The 16,991-nt window shown below is 57.7% G+C and overlaps 1 protein-coding gene across 4 annotated transcripts; it reads left to right on the top strand.

The window, feature by feature from the left end:
* The first annotated feature begins 50 nt into the window (after window positions 1-50).
* On the top strand, window positions 51-16,662 carry CC2D1A (coiled-coil and C2 domain containing 1A). Of its 4 annotated transcripts, none has more exons than XM_086698905.1 (29): window positions 51-353; window positions 1,922-2,057; window positions 3,910-4,022; window positions 4,112-4,177; window positions 4,464-4,598; window positions 4,702-4,939; window positions 8,442-8,566; window positions 8,849-8,921; window positions 9,066-9,137; window positions 9,246-9,376; window positions 9,455-9,527; window positions 10,216-10,349; window positions 10,691-10,802; window positions 10,884-11,056; window positions 11,717-11,839; window positions 11,922-11,980; window positions 12,072-12,188; window positions 13,557-13,630; window positions 13,705-13,763; window positions 13,888-13,939; window positions 14,069-14,168; window positions 14,255-14,345; window positions 14,660-14,797; window positions 14,888-14,949; window positions 15,535-15,598; window positions 15,695-15,821; window positions 15,900-15,976; window positions 16,057-16,104; window positions 16,187-16,662. In XM_086698905.1, the coding sequence occupies exons 1-29, from the start codon at window positions 294-296 to the stop codon at window positions 16,205-16,207; spliced, it is 2,853 nt and encodes a 950-aa protein (XP_086555031.1). In that variant the 5' UTR covers window positions 51-293; the 3' UTR covers window positions 16,208-16,662. The 4 variants fall into 4 exon arrangements, with proteins under 4 accessions (XP_086555031.1, XP_086555028.1, XP_086555030.1 ...); XM_086698902.1 differs by having other exon boundaries at window positions 14,885-14,949; XM_086698904.1 differs by having other exon boundaries at window positions 10,688-10,802.
* Window positions 16,663-16,991: the final 329 nt, after the last annotated feature.

Here is a 16,991-nt window from a genome sequence, read left to right as displayed (position 1 = left end):
CCGCCCACCGCCCGGCAGTGCGCACGCGTGCCCGCGCACTGCCTGCCGGGAGTTGTAGTTTCAGTGCGGCGGGCCCAGCAAGTCCAGTGGCTGCGCTCCGGTGCCGCGGCGCCGCGGCCGAGGCGGAAGTGGGGCGGCCACCCCCGGGGTCGAGGGCGCGGGGTCAGCGGTCGCGGGGCGCCAACCAGGGGCGCGGGGCTCAGGAAGTGCGCGTACGCGGCGATAGGCCCCAGGGGAGGAGGCAGGGCAAGGCCAGGCGAGGTGGCCAGTGGTCTGGGCATCCTGCCTGGAAGATGCACAAGAGGAAGGGACCCCCGGGGCCCCCCGGCCGAGGTGCCGCCGCCGCCCGCCAGGTGAGTCTATACCCCACGGCCCCGCCTAGAGAACCGTTCTCACCCCTATCACAGGTTCAGAGGAGGGCCCCACCCACCAGGGGAACCGATCAACCACCCCCAGGTGAGCCCCGGTCCCCGCCTTCCAGATGAGGTTCTGCCCCCAAAGTGGGGCCTAGTGGCCCCGGCTCCCCAGCTCCTCAGCTCTTGGCGCCCCGCCCTGGGCTCAGAGCCACCTGTTGCCGAAGCCTCTCCAGTTTGGGAGGGGAAGGCCTCGGACCTGAGATAAGGGTAGTTAATGTACTCCTGGTTTGGACACTCATGGAACCTCGCATCAGCCAGGCCAAGTCAGACTTTCTATCCCCACTGTACAGATGAGGACACTGAGGCCCAGAGAGGTGAAGACAGCTTCCCAAGGTCATAGGGATTAACAGCTTGGCCAGGGCTAAGTGCAAAATCCAGAGCGGCTGCCATGAGCCCACGGGACTGTGTCTGGTCGTCCTTTTCCCTCTTCCGTCTCCTCTGCCCCAGGCACCTGGAAGGTTTGATTTTTCTTAGCTTTGGTGGAAGGAGCTCAGGCCATAGTTTAGTGCCCGGGTATTAGAATCTGGCCAACCTGGAGTTCCCTGCTGGCCTCTGCATGTTGGACACTCAGCTTCACAGCTCTTACACCTGTTTCCTCGTCTGTAAAATGGAGGCCCTAAGAGTCCCTGTGTCACAGCACAGTTGTGAAAATTCACTGGAATAGTTTATGGAAAGTGCTAGAACCTAACACTCAATAAGCATAACTTATTTTGTTTAATGTTTATTTATTTTGGGGAGACAGAGAGACAGAGTGGGGGAGGGGCATAGAGAGAAGGAGACACAGAATCTGAAGCAGGCTCCAGGCTCTGAGCTGTCAGCACAGAGCCTGACGCGGGACTCGAACCCACAAAGCGCGGGATCATGACCTGGGCCGAAGTCAGACACTCAACCGACTGAGCCAATAAGCGTAACTTATTACTGTTGAAAGGAGCCATACGTAGTAGCCAGTATTTGCCCATTCTGACCGACAGAAAAGGCCGTTTTGTGTAGTTCAGTGTAATATCATCACATCACGATTGGTCATTAGCTGGGACGGGATAGGAAGACAGGTCTGTTACACAATGAAAACCCCGCTTTCAGTTTCTATGTTGTCTGGGCTTCTATTTGCTCTTGATAACTCCAGGCTTCCTGTGTGGCCCCCTCTGCTGAGTATGCTGGAAGGAAAAGCCCAGGTGTACCGAGTGGCTTAGCTTTGGGCAGGGTGTAGGGCCTGTCTTTCCCACTGAACTCAGTCAGCAGCACGTTGTGGGTGTGGGCTCGGAGCAGGGAGCAGGGTCTCTCCGCCTGCCCTTTGCCCCGGGTTGATCTAGGCCAGAGGGCCTGGCCCATCTTGGAACACCTGTTGCATTCTCAACCCATTCCAGCCTCCTGGCACTTCCCTGGGGAAATTACTTTCCCTCCGAGACCTGGGTTTCCTTCCTGAGGGAAACCTGGGTCTGTCCTGGTTGCCTCTGGACAGGTGGGGTGCATTCCAAGGTCTGACTGGACCCTTACTGTTCCCTCAGCTGGGCCTGCTGGTTGACCTCTCCCCAGACGGCCTTATGATCCCCGAGGACGGAGTTAACGATGAGGAACTGGAGGCCGAGTTCTTGGCCTTGGTGGGGGGCCAGCCCCAAGTCCTGGAGAAGCTCAAAGGCAAAGGTGAGACTCTCAACACACCCCTGAACATTCTCTGAGCACCTGCTGTGGGCAGGACTCAGCCCTGGGCCCTGGGGAGAAGGGGGAAAGGAGACGGAGAAGGTCTCTGCCCTCCTAGAACCCGCAGCCTGGGTTAAGAGGTTAAGCGATCAGCTCTGGACCCAGAGTGAGGGTTCAAATCCCAGTTGTGCTGCTTACTGGCTGTGTGACTGATGAGTCCCAGCACCTGTGTGGACTTCGGTTTCCCCGTCTGTAAAATGGGAATAATAACTGCCCTTAGTCACAGTAGTTCATCTTCTCGTGTGTGTAAAGTACTTCACACAGGGTCTCACATTTCCTCCAACACGCTGTCCCATGATCAGGTTGGGGTGAGGGAAGCACAGAGGGATGGGGGAGACCTGTGAGCTGGGGCCAGGTGCCCGCAAGAGACACCCACAATAAGGATGGTCAGCAGAAGAGCTAGAAAGTACGGCTGGGAGGCCCAGCGCATGCCAAGCCCTCCCCCCTCCCCCCGTGGGAGGTGACAGGGTCAGCAACATTGCAGTGGGGTTTGGGGCTGGAGCTCCAAGGGGAGACGGAACCTTTATACTTGTTAGCTAATTCAGTCCATTCTCGTTATTAACGGATTCTATATTTGTGAATTCACCAACGGGCTAAACTTTATTGGTAACACCAAAATCAATAGTCGGGGAGGTTTGGCAATTCCTTGCGGGCGTGCACAGAGCTGCAGAAAGTTTGAGTCGCTCACCTTACGCGGTCCCAGCTGAGAGAGAGCAAGATGACCGTCGGCCTTCTTGTCTCAGGGCTTCAAGTAAACACGTGTCCTTCTCACAGTCTGTGTAAGGCTGCATTTTGCTCATTTTGGCATTCTTTGTGGGTACTCTTTGTGTGGTACATTTTGCTGTTCAGAATGGCACTAAAGTCTGGCGCTTAGAGCTGTCTCGTGTCTTTAAGGGCAAGAAGTTTGTGATGCGTCTTATGGAGGAAATACGCTAGCAGATAAGCTTCATTCAGACACGAGTAGCCTCGAGTTCAATGTTAACAAACCAACAACATATATTTAAAAAGGTATAGTTAGATAGAGGCACGCATTGAACAAGGTTACGCATCGGCCGGTTGACGAAACTGTGCCCAGAGGCTCATGGGATCCTAACCTTGTATTTCCTCTAGGGGCAGTGGTCCAGTACTTGCTAAGTCAGTGTTGAAGGCACTTTTATAGGACGTAGGTAATGCAAATAATGAGAATAATTCGAATGACAAAGCGCTGATGACGTGCTTTTCTAGAACTTCATTTACCTTGAGTCCTCACGATGCGTGTGTGAGGGAGAAACTTGCCCTCGTCTAATAGGTGGGAAGACTGAGGCCCAGGGAGGTCACGTGACTTGCCCAGGGCTCCACAGTAAGAAAGCTGCAGAGCCAGGGTTGGAAGTCCGGCTTGATAAGCACGAGAGGAGGCCGGCAGGATTAGCGGGATCATACCTGGTGGGCCCGAGGGCAGTAGGGTGCCATGGAAGGGCCAGTAGGGGGGCATGCGGCCCTATTCTTTAGGGCCATGGGTAACTGGGACAGGAGGCTGGGGACACTTTTTTTTTTTTTAATGTTTATTTATTTTTGAGAGAGAGAGGGAGACAGAGCATGAGTGGGGGGTGGGGGCAGAGAGAGAGGGAGACACAGAATCCGAAGCAGGCTCCAGGCTCTGGGCTGGCAGCACAGAGCCGGACGTGGGGCTCGAACCCACCAATCGCGAGATCATGACCTGAGTTGAAGTCGGCCGCCCAATGGACTGAGCCACCCAGGCGCCCCATGGGGACTCTTGAAGGATCCCAGTCCATCTGGAGCCTGTCACTGCCACCAGGTCCCCTGCCCATGGAGGCCATTGAGAAGATGGCAAGCCTGTGCATGAGAGACCCGGATGAGGAGGAAGGTACCGACGACGAGGAGGATGTGGAGGCTGACGATGACCTCCTGGTGAGCACCCAGGGCAGGGGGCCTCCCATGCTGTCATTGCCCCGTGCAGCAGGCCCTCATGCCTGGCCAATGGCCGTGTGTCCCTGCAGGCAGAACTAAATGTGGTCCTTGGGGAGGAGCAGAAGTCTCTGGAGTCCCACCCTCCTGTGGCTCAGGTATGGCCCGACAACCTGCTCCCCGTAGTGCAGGGTTCAAGGCCCTCCCTTGCCCCTCAGCCATGTTACCTTGGGCAGGTGACATGACACCTCTGAGACCCAGTTCCCTGCATCCGGAACAATGATGATGATTTCTACCTTGGGGGGGGGGGGGTGGGGGAGGCGGCGGGGACAGCTGGCCCCCCGGGCACCATGCCTGGTGTGTGATAGGCACTCGCCCAGGGGAGCCCTTGGGGAGAGCCCAAGTGGGGTCACCACCCAGACCATGCCCCGGTCCCTCCTGCAGCCCAAAACCGCAGCCCCCAGCCCCGGGGTGGAGGCCACCTTGCAGGAGAGGCTGGCCCTCTACCAGAGGGCGATCGAAAGCGCTAGGCAAGCTGGAGGTGGAGCCAAGATGCGGCGCTACGACCGGGGGCTTAAGGTGAGCGGGCTGGCGGGTGACGGGAGGGCGCTGGCACCCTACCGCCGGCCCACCGCACCCAGCTGTCAGGCTCCTCGGAAACCCATTTCGCACCTTCTCTCAGACACTTGAAAACCTGCTGGCCTCGGTCCGGAAGGGTAACGCCATCGACGAAGGGGACATCCCACCACCCGTGGCAGTGGGGAAGGGTCCGGCAGCCACCCCCAGCCACATGCCCGCACCCTCCCAGCCGGCCTCCACCACGAGCCAGCCAGCCCCGGAGCCCAGGGTCACGGTAGAAGGCCCGCCTTCCTCTGCCCCAGCCTCATCCATAGGCTTGGCTAAGCCCCAGCTTCCGCCAGGTAGGCCGGGGGCAGGGCTGGGCTGACATGGGATGTTGCAGGCGTGGGATTTACTCAGCACTTGGCCATTCTGTGGGGGTGCAGGCCCTGCACTGACTGTCAGATATCCTTAACGCCCCTCGCCTCCCCAGGTCCTCATGTCTCTGGAGTTCACGAATGCCGTTTTTTGTACGTGTGGTGGTTTAATACATACAACATGACATTGGCCCTTTGAACCCTTTTTCGGTGTGCAATTGAGTAGCACGTTCACCATGTGGTGCACCGGTCTCCTCTGTTTCCAAGACTGTTTCATCGAACAAAAACTCTCTTCCCGCGAAACACTAGCTCCCCATTTCTGCTTCCCCGGCCCCTGACAGCCGCCATCTATGCTTAATGAGTCTGCGTCTCCCGGATACGTCACGTAAGTGGGACGACACATGAGTTGTCCTTTGGTGCCAGCTTCTTTCACTTAGTGTCACCTTGCAGCATGCGTCGGAGTCCCTTTTGAGGGCTAACGTGTAAGAGCTATAAGTGGATAATTCCCCAGCCCTCAGCATGTCTGTCTTCTAAAACTGACCTGCGGGCTTATGAGTTCAAGCCCCGCGTCAGGCTCTGTGCTGACAGCTCGGAGCCTGGAGCCTGCTTTGGAGTCTGTGTCTCCCTCTCTCTCTGCCCCTCCCCCACTCACACTCTGTCTCTGTCTCTCTGTCTCTCTCTCAAAAATAAACATTAAAAAAAACAAACAAACCCTCACCTGCGGGAGGTTTTCCTTCCCAACCTCTCCCTCTCTGGTGGCCTTCCTCCCACTACCCGAAAGGAGTGCCCGCCTCTGTCCCTTCTAGGATATCAACACAGGCACTGCCCCAGGGGCAAACGCTCCCCAAACATACGAAGAGACACTTAAAACTGGGCTGGCCCGGTTGAGAAAGTAAACACCAGGTCTAAGTCTTTCCATAGCCCGGCTGGTTTCTAAGCTATTGTTTTGGCAAAGTTCAGGGAAGGTCGTTGGAAATCGTCACCCGAAATGCTCAGCCAAAATCACCAAAGCTTTTTTCACGACGGGGTTTTGGCACACGACTTGGGTAGGGTCCGGGGAAGCCCGCAACATGGTGATAACAGGACCCCGTGTCTTCCCGTCTATTTGTTGGTATGAAGCAGGTTTCCTGGTGCTTTGAAGAAGAAAAAAGGGAAGTTGGGAAACAATGAACAGGGAAACGGAGTTAATTGGTAGAAGGCGGACCCAGCCCCAGCCCCGTCAGCAAGAGGTGCCAGTGCGATAAAATTGTGCTCTTGGCATATAAAAATTCTTTATCAAAAAGCCTGATATATTTAGGCTTTGTTCAGTGCTATGCTAATAATACCAATGATTCAACCTGGAAGAATGTTTTCGCTGCCCCCCCCCCCCCCACACCAAGAGGGAAGCACAAGCAGGGGAGGGGCAGAGGGAGAGAGAGAATCTTAAGCTGTTAGTGTGGCCTGGATCTCACAACCCTGGGATAATGAGCTGAGCCCAAATCAAGAGTCAGATGGACGCTCAACTGACTCAGCCACTCAGGTGCCCCCGGAAGGACATTTTCTTGACTCCGAGAGACTCACTGTGATAGGAGATAAAACCGATCAAATGTCAACGCTCTTTTGCTTCCACTCACGGATACCTTTTCAGGCAAATACACCTGAACTTAAAGCTGTAGGTGCAGTTGTCAGTCTGAAAAAGTACGATGCATGTAGCTTGCCAGGCGTTTCTAGGATTTGTGGGCCCCGGTGGTCGTAAGTGCAATAGCCCTTTGTTTTTTTATGTCAAAAATTGCACCAGTTGCCCTAAGTTTAATGATACTTCTCCTGAAAACCTATCGAACGTGTCATTTAATACTGTAACTAGCATACTGTTTAAAAAAGCAATTTAGGGGGGCCTGGGTGGCTCAGTCGCTTGAGTGTCCAACGTTGGCTCAGGTCACGATCTCGCGGTCCGTGAGTTCAGGCCCCGCGTCGGGCTCTGGGCTGACGGCTGCTTCGGATTCTGTGTCTCCCTCTCTCTGCCCCTCCCCCACTCATGCTCTCTCTCTCCCCCCACCCAGTATGAAAAAAAAAAAGAAAAAGAAAAGGCAGCTTTATTTTTTTATTTTTTTTATTTTTTTTAATTTTTTTTTTCAACGTTTATTTATTTTTGGGACAGAGAGAGACAGAGCATGAACGGGGGAGGGGCAGAGAGAGAGGGAGACACAGAATCGGAAACAGGCTCCAGGCTCTGAGCCATCAGCCCAGAGCCCGACGCGGGGCTCGAACTCACGGACCGCGAGATCGTGACCTGGCTGAAGTCGGACGCTTAACCGACTGCGCCACCCAGGCGCCCCAAGAAAAGGCAGCTTTAAACTGAGCAGGCCCCCTGTTCCTTTGATAAACACAGTGCAGCACTGTATTTCTCTTCCTTGTGCTTTTCCTAGTATCATTTCTTACAGCTTCGTTTATTGTAAGAACAGCATATAACGCGCATAACGTACGAAACGTGTCGGTCGGTTGCCTTTATTGGTGATGCCCGCGGTCAACAACAAGCTATGAGTAGTCAAATTTGGGGGGAGTCCAAAGTAGATTTCCAACTGCATGGCGGGGGCAGGGGGTGTTGGTGCCCCTGACACCCTCATTGTTCAAGGGTCAACTGTACTTGATGTACTGAATTGTACACTTAAAAAGGGTTAAGAGGGTAAATTACATGTGTATTTTGCCGCAAATAAAGAAAACAAGGGGCACCACCGGCTCATTCGGTAAAGCGTGTGACTCTTGATCTCGGGGTCATGAGTTCGAGGCCCACAGTTGGCATAGAGCTTGCAAAAAAATAAAAAATAAAAATAAGTGAATACTGGTGAGTTTCAAATCACCATGGTAGTTAAAGTACATTAGATTAAAAAATGTTAAAAGATTTTTTAACGTTTATTTATTTTTAAGAGAGAGAGAGAGAGAGTACAAGTGAGGGAGGGGCAGAGAGAGAGACAGGGAGACACAGAATCCAAAGCAGGCTCCAGGCTCTGAGCTGTCAGCACAGAGCCCGATGCAGGGCTCGAACCCACAGACCGTGAGATCATGACCTGAGCTAAAGTCGGACACTTAACTGACTGAACCACCCAGGCGCCCTTAAAGTACATTAAGTTTTAAAGAGTGATGTGATAGTTCTGTTTTGTGAATGTCAGTATTTGCACGACACTGGGAATGACAACTGTGGCCACTTTTTAAAGTTAAGATGAGGGCCGACTGGGTTCCTCAGTCGGTTAAGCGTCCGACTTTGGTGCAGGTTATGACCTCACGGTTCGAGGGTTCAAGCCCCACGTCAGGCTCTGTGGTGACAGCTCGGAGCCTGGAGCCTGCTGCGGATTCTCTTTCTCAGGTCCCGGGGTAGAGTCCCCGCCACACCATCTTGGGGAGACGGCATGGCCTCTCAGCCTCGGTGCTCACATCTGTAGGTCAGGCCTAAGGAACAGGCTTCGTTGTGATGATTAAACAGAGGCGGTTCGTACGCTGTTCCCCTTTCCAGGTCCCTGCAGCCCTGACCTCCTGGCCCAGTTGCAGAGCCGCCAGCGCGAATATAAGTTGGCCGCCCTCCACGCCAAGCAGCAGGGAGATACTGCGACTGCTGCCAGACGTTTCCGTGTGGCCAAGGTGCGTCCAGACCGGTGGGAGAAGACACGACGCTTCCGACTTTGCGTGGTGGCAAAGAACAGGAGCACTGTGGTCACACGGACCCCAGTTTGACTCCTGACCCTTAGTCACTCTGTACGTGTAGTTTTCCGTATCTCTTAAAGCCCCGGTTTACCCTGCCTGTGAAATGGGCATCAGTATTGGAAGGGGCTTAAGCAAGATGCTGCAGAGGAATGGACAGAGGCTCCCCACAGGGTCCTGGCCCCCAACCGCAGCCTCTTCCCCTCGTCTCCTTTCTCTCAGAGCTTCGATGCCATCTTGGAGGCCCTGAGCCGGGGGGAGCCTGTGGACCTGTCCCGCCTGCCACCTCCCCCTGGTGAGGACCCCACCACCTGCCCAGCCTCCGGGACTTGGTGCTGCCACCATCTCTGGTCACCTGGGGACCCCCTCAGACCACACCAGCGTGGGGTAGGGGGTCCCCAAGCAAGCCCCTCACTGGACTGGACCTCTCTGCCCTCAGACCAGCTGCCCCCAGAGCCACCCTCGCCATCACCGCAGCCTCCGGCTCCCAGCACGGTGCCCTCCACGCCAGGTAGGCTCTTGGAACCCTGTGTGGTGGGCAGGCCAGGGCGACAAGTCTCTCCTTCCCAAGACTCTTAACCCTGCCCCTCTGCTCCCCCTCGGCCCCCGTCTGGCCCAGAGGTTCCCCCACCTCCGCGGACTCTCCTGGAGGCACTGGAGCAGCGGATGGAGCGATACCACGTGGCCGCGGCCCAGGCCAAGACCAAAGGGGACCAGCGGAAGGCTCGCATGCATGAGCGCATCGTCAAGGTGCGTGGGGGCCCAGTGGGCAGGCAGACAGCGCCCAGAGGCCTTGCCCAGGTAGCCCTAATCCTGTGTCCACTACAGCAATACCAAGATGCCATCCGAGCCCACAAGGCGGGCCGAACGGTAGATGTGGCCGAGCTGCCAGTGCCCCCAGGTAGGCACAGCCCCCACCCCTGCCCCTCCCGGCCTCTGAGCCTCCGTAGGTGCTATTCCTCCTGACCGCACAGGCCCAGGGAGCTGTGTGCTCCGCATTCGGGAATTCTGCAAACTTGTTAGATAATTGGTACCTTACAGTTGGGTACCAATCGGAGTGTTTGTACCACGGAAATCGGCAGACGCTAAAAATCAGGGGGTTTTACTTGGAGAGCCTGTTCACCAGCCCACCATCGTCTGTCTGATTTCCTCCATTTCTTCTGTGTTCGACTCCTCCTTTCGCATCAGCTCTCGGCCTTACACTCTACTCAGCCTTCCATCAGCCTCCCAGTGGGTTGGGGGCCTCCTCTGGGTTCTCAGAGATGCCCGCGCACCCCCGGGAGAGCAATTATTCCTCAACACCTTGGTCCCCTGGGAATCCCTCCAGGCCTGTGACCGCCTCTTGTGCCTGGTAGCCCGCCTCACCCCCTGCTTGCCCGTTGGCGTCTGGTCAAGGCCCGGGGTCAGGTGAGAGGCAGCAGGAGATTAGGTTGGAATAATCTGGCATCTACACAGAGCCAGCAGCAGCTCCTTCCTGGATTCAAAGTACATCCAAAGCCCCGAGGCTCCTTAGGAAGGGGAGGAACCCACGTCTCCGCCATCGCGGCATGGGTCCCTCCCTCCTGACTGGGCCCTGACTGGCCGCCCAGGCTTTCCCCCCATCCAGGGCCTGGAGGCCACCGAGCCCACCCAGCAGAGCCTGGTGGGGGTCTTGGAGACCGCCATGAAGCTGGCTAACCAGGATGAAGGCGCAGAGGATGAAGAGGATGAGGAACCTAAGAAGGTGGGAGGGGCTGGGGTCTTGGGGTGAGACGGGAGTGGCAGCAAAGCCCTGACAGAGCCTGGGAAGAGCTGGCCTCCCTCCCGGCCTGGCCACTTCCTGGCTGTGCAGCCGTGGGCAAGCCATTTTGCTCTCTGATCCTGCCTCCTCATCTGTAAAGTGGGTACAGGGGCTGTCTTTGTCTCTGCAAAGAATCAGTGAGAATGAGACTATATGGGGCATTCGTTGCTGAGGAAACAGAAACTAAGACAGTCACCATTGTCAGTTTCGGGCCCCGGCCCCTTGGGGAGTGGAGCCACTGTGAGTGCTGGGAGAGCTCTGATTCCCTCCCTGTCTGTCAGCAGCCCACCAGCCCTCCGGCCCCCACGGCCCAGCCCAAGGCCCCACCCTCAAGGGCACCCCAATCAGGCTCCACCCCAGCAGCCAAAACAGCCCCCAAGGGCACATCCGCCAGAGGTAGGTATGCCCTCCCTTCCTGGGCTGCCTGTTGCTTGGCTGTGGGCCAGGCCGCATCCACAGACCCCCCTGTACCCACAGCCCAGCAGCAACTGGCCTTCCTGGAGGGCCGCAAGAAGCAGCTCCTACAGGCCGCACTGAGAGCCAAGCAGAAGAATGACGTGGAGGGTGCCAAAATGCACCTGCGCCAGGCCAAGGGGCTGGAGCCCATGCTGGAGGCCTCGCGCAATGGGCTGCCTGTGGATATCGCCAAGGTGAACCCTCTAGGCCTGCTGGACCTCCCCAGGCACCCCCTGTTGGGCTGTGGCCACTTAGCAGCCACGTAACTTGGAGTATATTAGTCAGGATCCAGGTTAAGCTTCTGTAACAGATAAATACCCCCCCGACTCAGTGGCTGAAAGAAGACAGATATGTTTTCTCGCATGGAATATTCAGGGCAGTCTGGGCTCTGGAAAAGACAGAGCCCTCCAGGGCCCAGGTTCCTTCCATCTTGTTGCTCTGTCACACCTTGGAAGGTCATCTTTGTCCACGTGCTCAGAGTGGACTGATGCCCTTCCTGCATTCAGTCCATGGGAAGCAGTGAGAGAAAGAAAGGGCAAGGCAAGCAGTTCCATTTAAAGCAAGTGACATGGAATGCCATCACTTCTCACCTTCCACTGGCCGCAGCTGAATCCCATGGCTGTACCTGGCTGCAAGGGATGCTGGGACACGTAGTACCTGGGCTGTGTGCCACTTTGGGAGGGACCATCCACTTCTCTCTGAGCACCACTTTTCTCCTCGGGGAAGAAGAAAGACCAGGGCTGGGGCAAAGCAGTGGTCCAGGAAGGCCTCTCCAAGAAGGGGTGACATTTCCATGCGCGGGCCTGTTTGTTGCTAACCAGCAGGCCCCTCCCCATGAGGCTTGTCTTCTCTAGGTGCCACCCGCCCCCGTCAACAAAGACGACTTCTCTCTGGTCCAGCGGCCTGGCCCAGGTCTGTCTCAGGAGTCTGCCCGGCGCTACGGTGAACTCACCAAGCTCATAAGGCAGCAGCATGAGGTGAGGTGGGCCCCTGGCCCAGGTCAGCAGGCCTCAGGGTCATGGCCTCCCGCCCCTCCCCTCACTGCCTTCTGCTCTTCAGATGTGCCTGAACCACTCTAACCAGTTCACCCACCTGGGCAACATTGCCGAAACCAGCAAGTAAGTACCCCTGTCCCTGCCTCTGCCAGACGTCTGTACCCCCATCCCATCCCTGGGTCCAGGCACCTGAACAGGGCTCTCTTGCCGGCAGATTTGAGAAATTGGCAGAGGACTGTAAGCGGAGCATGGAGATTCTGAAGCAGGCATTCGCCCGAGGTCTCCCCACGCCCACTGCCCGCTTTGAGCAGAGAACCTTCAGCGTCATCAAGTAAGGCCCTGATGCCCCTTGGCCCAGATGCCCCTTTGGAGAGGGGCTTGCACTCCCCAGAAGCCAGCAGAGGACTTGCCTCTGGGGGAGAGTTTGGTTGCACGGTGAAAGCACAGTATATGCAAGGGTCCTGAGGCAGGCATGAGGTGCAAGTGAAAGATGGTGTTGGGGAGTTGCCAGTGACACATTGAGAAATGGGGAAGACTGAGTGAGTGCAGAGATGTGCCTTGTCCCAAGGCCCGGGCGAGCCCTCAGCGTGGTTGTTGTTGGTCCTGCTCCTCTTAAGCCTTCCCACACCGTGGGGAATTGGGATCATTTCCCCACTTACAGATGGGGTTAGGCACAGCCACTGCAACAACCTAGGATACCCCACACCCCTTACCTTGGCTCTCCCACATCTGCACAGCCTGGCTCCCCATCACCTCGTCCCCACCCACTGTCCCCACGTTGCTTGCCTCCTGCCACACAGGCCTGTTTTTGGTCCCTCAGACAAACCAAGCATGTTCATCCTCAGGGCCTTTGTACTGGCTCTTTCCTCTGCACAGACCCTCTTCCCCAGGTCTCCGTGTAGTAGCGCCTTCTTGGCATCCAGAATCACCTATGATGTCGCCTCCCTTGAGAGGCCCTCTTTGACCACTCCCGTCTACAACAGCCCATCCTGAGCATGCTCCACTCTCTTCCCCTATTTTAATTTTCTGCAGAATTGCTTTGTTTCCTCTGTTTATATATGCATTGGTCTTCTCTTCACTCAGCTAGCTTGGGCTCCATGAGCACAGGGATGGGGTCTGTCTCACTATATCCCCGTAAGTGAGGACACCAGCAGGCACATAGTAGGGGCTGCAGAAATATTGCTCTTTTAAATTTGTTAAGATGTTTATTTATTTTTGAAAGAGAGAGAGAGAGAGAGAGAGAGAGAGAGAGAGGGACAGAGTGCGAGCGGGGGAGGGGCAGAGAGCGAGGGAGACACAGAATCTGAAGCAGGCTCCAGGCTCTGAGCTGTCAGCACCGAGCCTGACGTGGGGCTCGAACCCACGAACCCTGAGATCATGACCTGAAATCGGACTCTTGACCGACTGAGCCACCCAAGCGCCCCCCAGAAGTATTGTTAAATGAAGGGAAGGTCCCCCAGCAGTGAAGCCACTGGCTGGCGCAGAGTGGGTCCCAGACTGAAGAAAAGTCTCGAAAATAAGCCATTGGCAGATCTGGACAAAGAATTCCAGTCTGTCCAGATCCTAAAACTGGAGCCCAGGAGCCCATATAGCTACAAAGGCCAGCATGGGGTGTGTTCCCTGGATCCACAAAGGGAAAAGAAGGCGGGCAGGCGTTGGGGCTGACGTGCCTCTGTCTCCCCACCTGCCCTCCCGGAAGGATCTTCCCTGACCTCAGCAACAACGACATGCTCCTGTTCATCGTGAAGGGCATCAACTTGCCCACGCCCCCAGGTGAGGGGCGCCAGGCAGGGGTCAGGGCTGCGGGACTGCCTCCCTGCCCGGCTCTGACCCTTGTCTGCCCACAGGGCTGTCTCCCAGCGACCTGGATGTCTTTGTTCGGTTTGACTTCCCCTATCCCAACGTGGTATGTAGAGAGCCCAGGAGAGGAAAGATGGGCTCAAGCCTCATCCTCGGGAGTGGGTCGGCAGGGGTCCAAGGGCAGGCCCCAGCCCCTGAGCCTTCCTGCCTCCTATTTGATTTGGCTCTAGGAAGAAGCTCAGAAAGACAAGACCAGTGTGATTAAGAACACAGACTCCCCCGGTGAGCGGAGGAGGAGGGGGAGGAGGCCGTGGCTGCCGGGAGGCACCCCAGCCCCATGCAGAGAGAACCTGAAACCATAGCCTGACCCCTCCCTCTCTCCTCCTGGGCCTGTCCTCATTCCCGGAGTAGAGTTCAAGGAGCAGTTCAAACTCTGCATCAACCGCAGCCACCGCGGCTTCCGAAGGGCCATCCAGACCAAAGGCATCAAATTTGAAGTGGTCCACAAGGGGTGAGCTGGGGGTGCAGGTGCTGGGTGGACTCTGGGGGAGGGGGAGCTGCCCTGGGCCAACCGTCCTGTCCCCCTCACGCACACAGGGGGCTGTTCAAGACTGACCGGGTGCTGGGCACAGCCCAGCTGAAGCTGGACGCCCTGGAGACCACGTGTGAGGTCCGGGAGATCCTCGAGGTGAGATGTGGACATTTGCCCACAGGCTCTGGTGTGGCTGTGTCACTTGTTAACATTATTCAAAAGCTCCCTACAGGCCCTGGGCCTCCTAGGGGTCTTTTCTGCTGACCCAGCTTCTCCCCCAGGGATCCCAGACCTCCATACTACCCAGTCCTAAATATTCCCAGCACCCTGCTCCATTTTGACCAATTGGCATCTCAGCTCTATCTATCTAGGGGCTCAGATTTTGGAAATTACCCTGGTTCTCTCTGATCCCGGCCCTGGGCCTCCAGCCACTGCCTGCTTCTCAGTAGCCTCCCCTCATTTCCACCCAGGTCCTGGATGGTCGCAGGCCCACCGGGGGGCGGCTGGAGGTGATGGTCCGGATTCGGGAGCCACTGACCGCCCAGCAGTTGGAGACCACAACTGAGAGGTGGCTGGTCATTGACCCCGTGCCAGCAGCCGCGCCCACGGTGAGACTCCTGCCCATCAGCAACCCCAGGGAGGGAGGCTTGGTTCAAGCGGGCCGGGAATCACAAGACTGGTTCTGTCCACTGAAGCAGGTTGCTGGGCCCAAAGGGAAGGCCCCTCCCGTACCCACCCCTTCGAGGGAGCCAGGGAACAGGTAGGTGGCTGGGTCAAGCCATGCTGGAGAGAAGTCCCTTCTTCCTGTTTCAGCCCCTCCTGGACAGTTTCCCATCAGGCACGAATTGTAATGCATCCCTTCCCTGCTCCAAAACGTCTCCTGGCTCCCCGTCTCCTGAAACGTCCTGACACTTCTCAGCCTGATTTTTCGGATCTTTTGTGATTGGACCATTATCAATATATCCAGTAGTCTCGCCCCACCCCACTTCCTCCTGTTCGTTCATGGTTATCTACACCTCGTTTTCACTGGCCTCTGGGCTTTTCTGTCTTCTGATGATGCCATGAGCCCCCCTACCCAGCACTTGCTCCCCACTCCCCTGCCCAGCTCTAACTCCTCTGGCTCCCAGCTTGGCTGCGTTCTTCCTTAGGAAACCTTCCCTGACCACCGGGCACGGCAGTTGCCTGAGTGTATAGCCTTCAGCCCCACTAGGTCGTGGGCTCTGCAACACCAGGGTGGGCCTAGCTTATCTCCCGCTGTTCCCCAGCGCCCAGTGCGTCTGTGAGAATTAATGAGGTCAGGGTTGGGGGGGTCCTTGCGGCCCTTCATCCCTCCCCAACTCCACAGATCGGCCCGGCCCCTGCACAGCCTCAGCGTGCTGGCCTTTGATCAAGAGCGTCTGGAGCGGAAGGTGGGTGCCCGCTTTGACAGGCTGGCTGGGGCAGGATTGGGGGTTCGGTAGGCCCCGGACAGGGCCGTCACAGTCCCCCACTCTGCACCCCCCCAGATCCTGGCCCTGAGGCAGGCGCGGCGGCCGGTGCCCCCGGAGGTGGCCCAGCAGTACCAGGACATCATGCAACGCAGCCAGTGGCAGAGGGCGCAGCTGGAGCAGGGGGGCCCGGGCATCCGGAGGGGTAGGGTCTCGGGGATGGGCGCGTGGGGGAGGGGAGGGCAGGGCAGCAGCCCCCATCCTGACCCCTCCCCACCCTCAGAGTACGCGGCCCAGCTGGAGCGTCAGCTGCAGTTCTACACAGAGGCGGCCCGGCGTCTGGGCAACGACGGCAGCAGGGTGAGCCAGGCGAGGGCCGGGTGGGCGCTGGGGGGCCGGGGCTGCCCGCGGCTGCCCGCTGACCGCCTCTCGGCCCCCAGGAGGCTGCAAAGGAGGCACTCTACAGGCGGAACCTGGTGGAGAGTGAGGTGAGCGGCCGGGCCGGGGGGGTGTGGGGCACAGCTGTGGCCACGAGTACCCCGTCCCTGACCCTGGCGGCCTTCTCCTTAGCTGCAGCGGCTCCGCAGGTGAGGGGTCGGCCGGATGGGCGGCCCCTGGAGAGTGCCCAAGGCCCTGGCACCGGGAGGAGCTGACCAGGCCACAGCCGGAGGCCAGACAAGCAGACAATCAGCAGACCGTCAGCTCCAGATGGACATGTCCTCCGCCGGGTTCTTCCTGGCGGGGGGCCCTGAGGATGGCACCACCAGCCAGCCTGTGCCCCTCGCCCCGGCCTGGCTGGGTGGGCCCTGGAGAGTCCCGTTTGCACAGCCTGGGGTGTCCGGCCCCTGGCCTGCCCCAGAGGTGGGGGGGCAGCTAGGACCAAGCCCCGAGGGCCCCTGCAAGCACTTTACTTCCTATCCCTCCCCAGCCTTAACCCTGAAGCCCACCCACACCCCAAAGAAGCCACTGAGGTCAGCCAGAGCCCAGCTGGCTCCCCAGGGCTGACACAGGGAATAAACAGCCAGGGCCACGCCTGGCTCACTCTGTTCTGTTGATGTTTCTTGCCCCCGCCCTGTGGCCAGCTGGGTCTCTCCCACAGTCCCCCGGGGGTTGATGGCAAGGTGCCCATAAGAGGGGCAGGCCGTGGGGGGAGAGTGCCCGTGAAGGATGTGTTCGATTCGCACACTTGCTCCGGGGACGTGTGTGAGGGCTGTGGCCTGCTTGAGGGCGTCTGCCGTGCCGTGTGTTTCTGTAGCTGGTGGCCTTGGGTGTGTTCAAGTGTGTACGTACGGTCAGCTGTCACGTGGTGGTTCTTGCTGACCCCTCGAAATCCAGCCCGGCTGCTCACTGGCCCCGGGACTTGGACCAGATTGCC

The sequence above is a fragment of the Puma concolor genome, chromosome A2 (genome assembly GCF_028749965.1).
Source record: "Puma concolor isolate L17-30 chromosome A2, mPumCon1.1.hap2, whole genome shotgun sequence".
NCBI classification, from domain to species: Eukaryota; Metazoa; Chordata; class Mammalia; order Carnivora; family Felidae; genus Puma; species Puma concolor.
The sequence above is the reverse complement of the archived record's forward strand: the minus strand, read 5'-3'. Positions and strand labels throughout refer to the sequence as shown.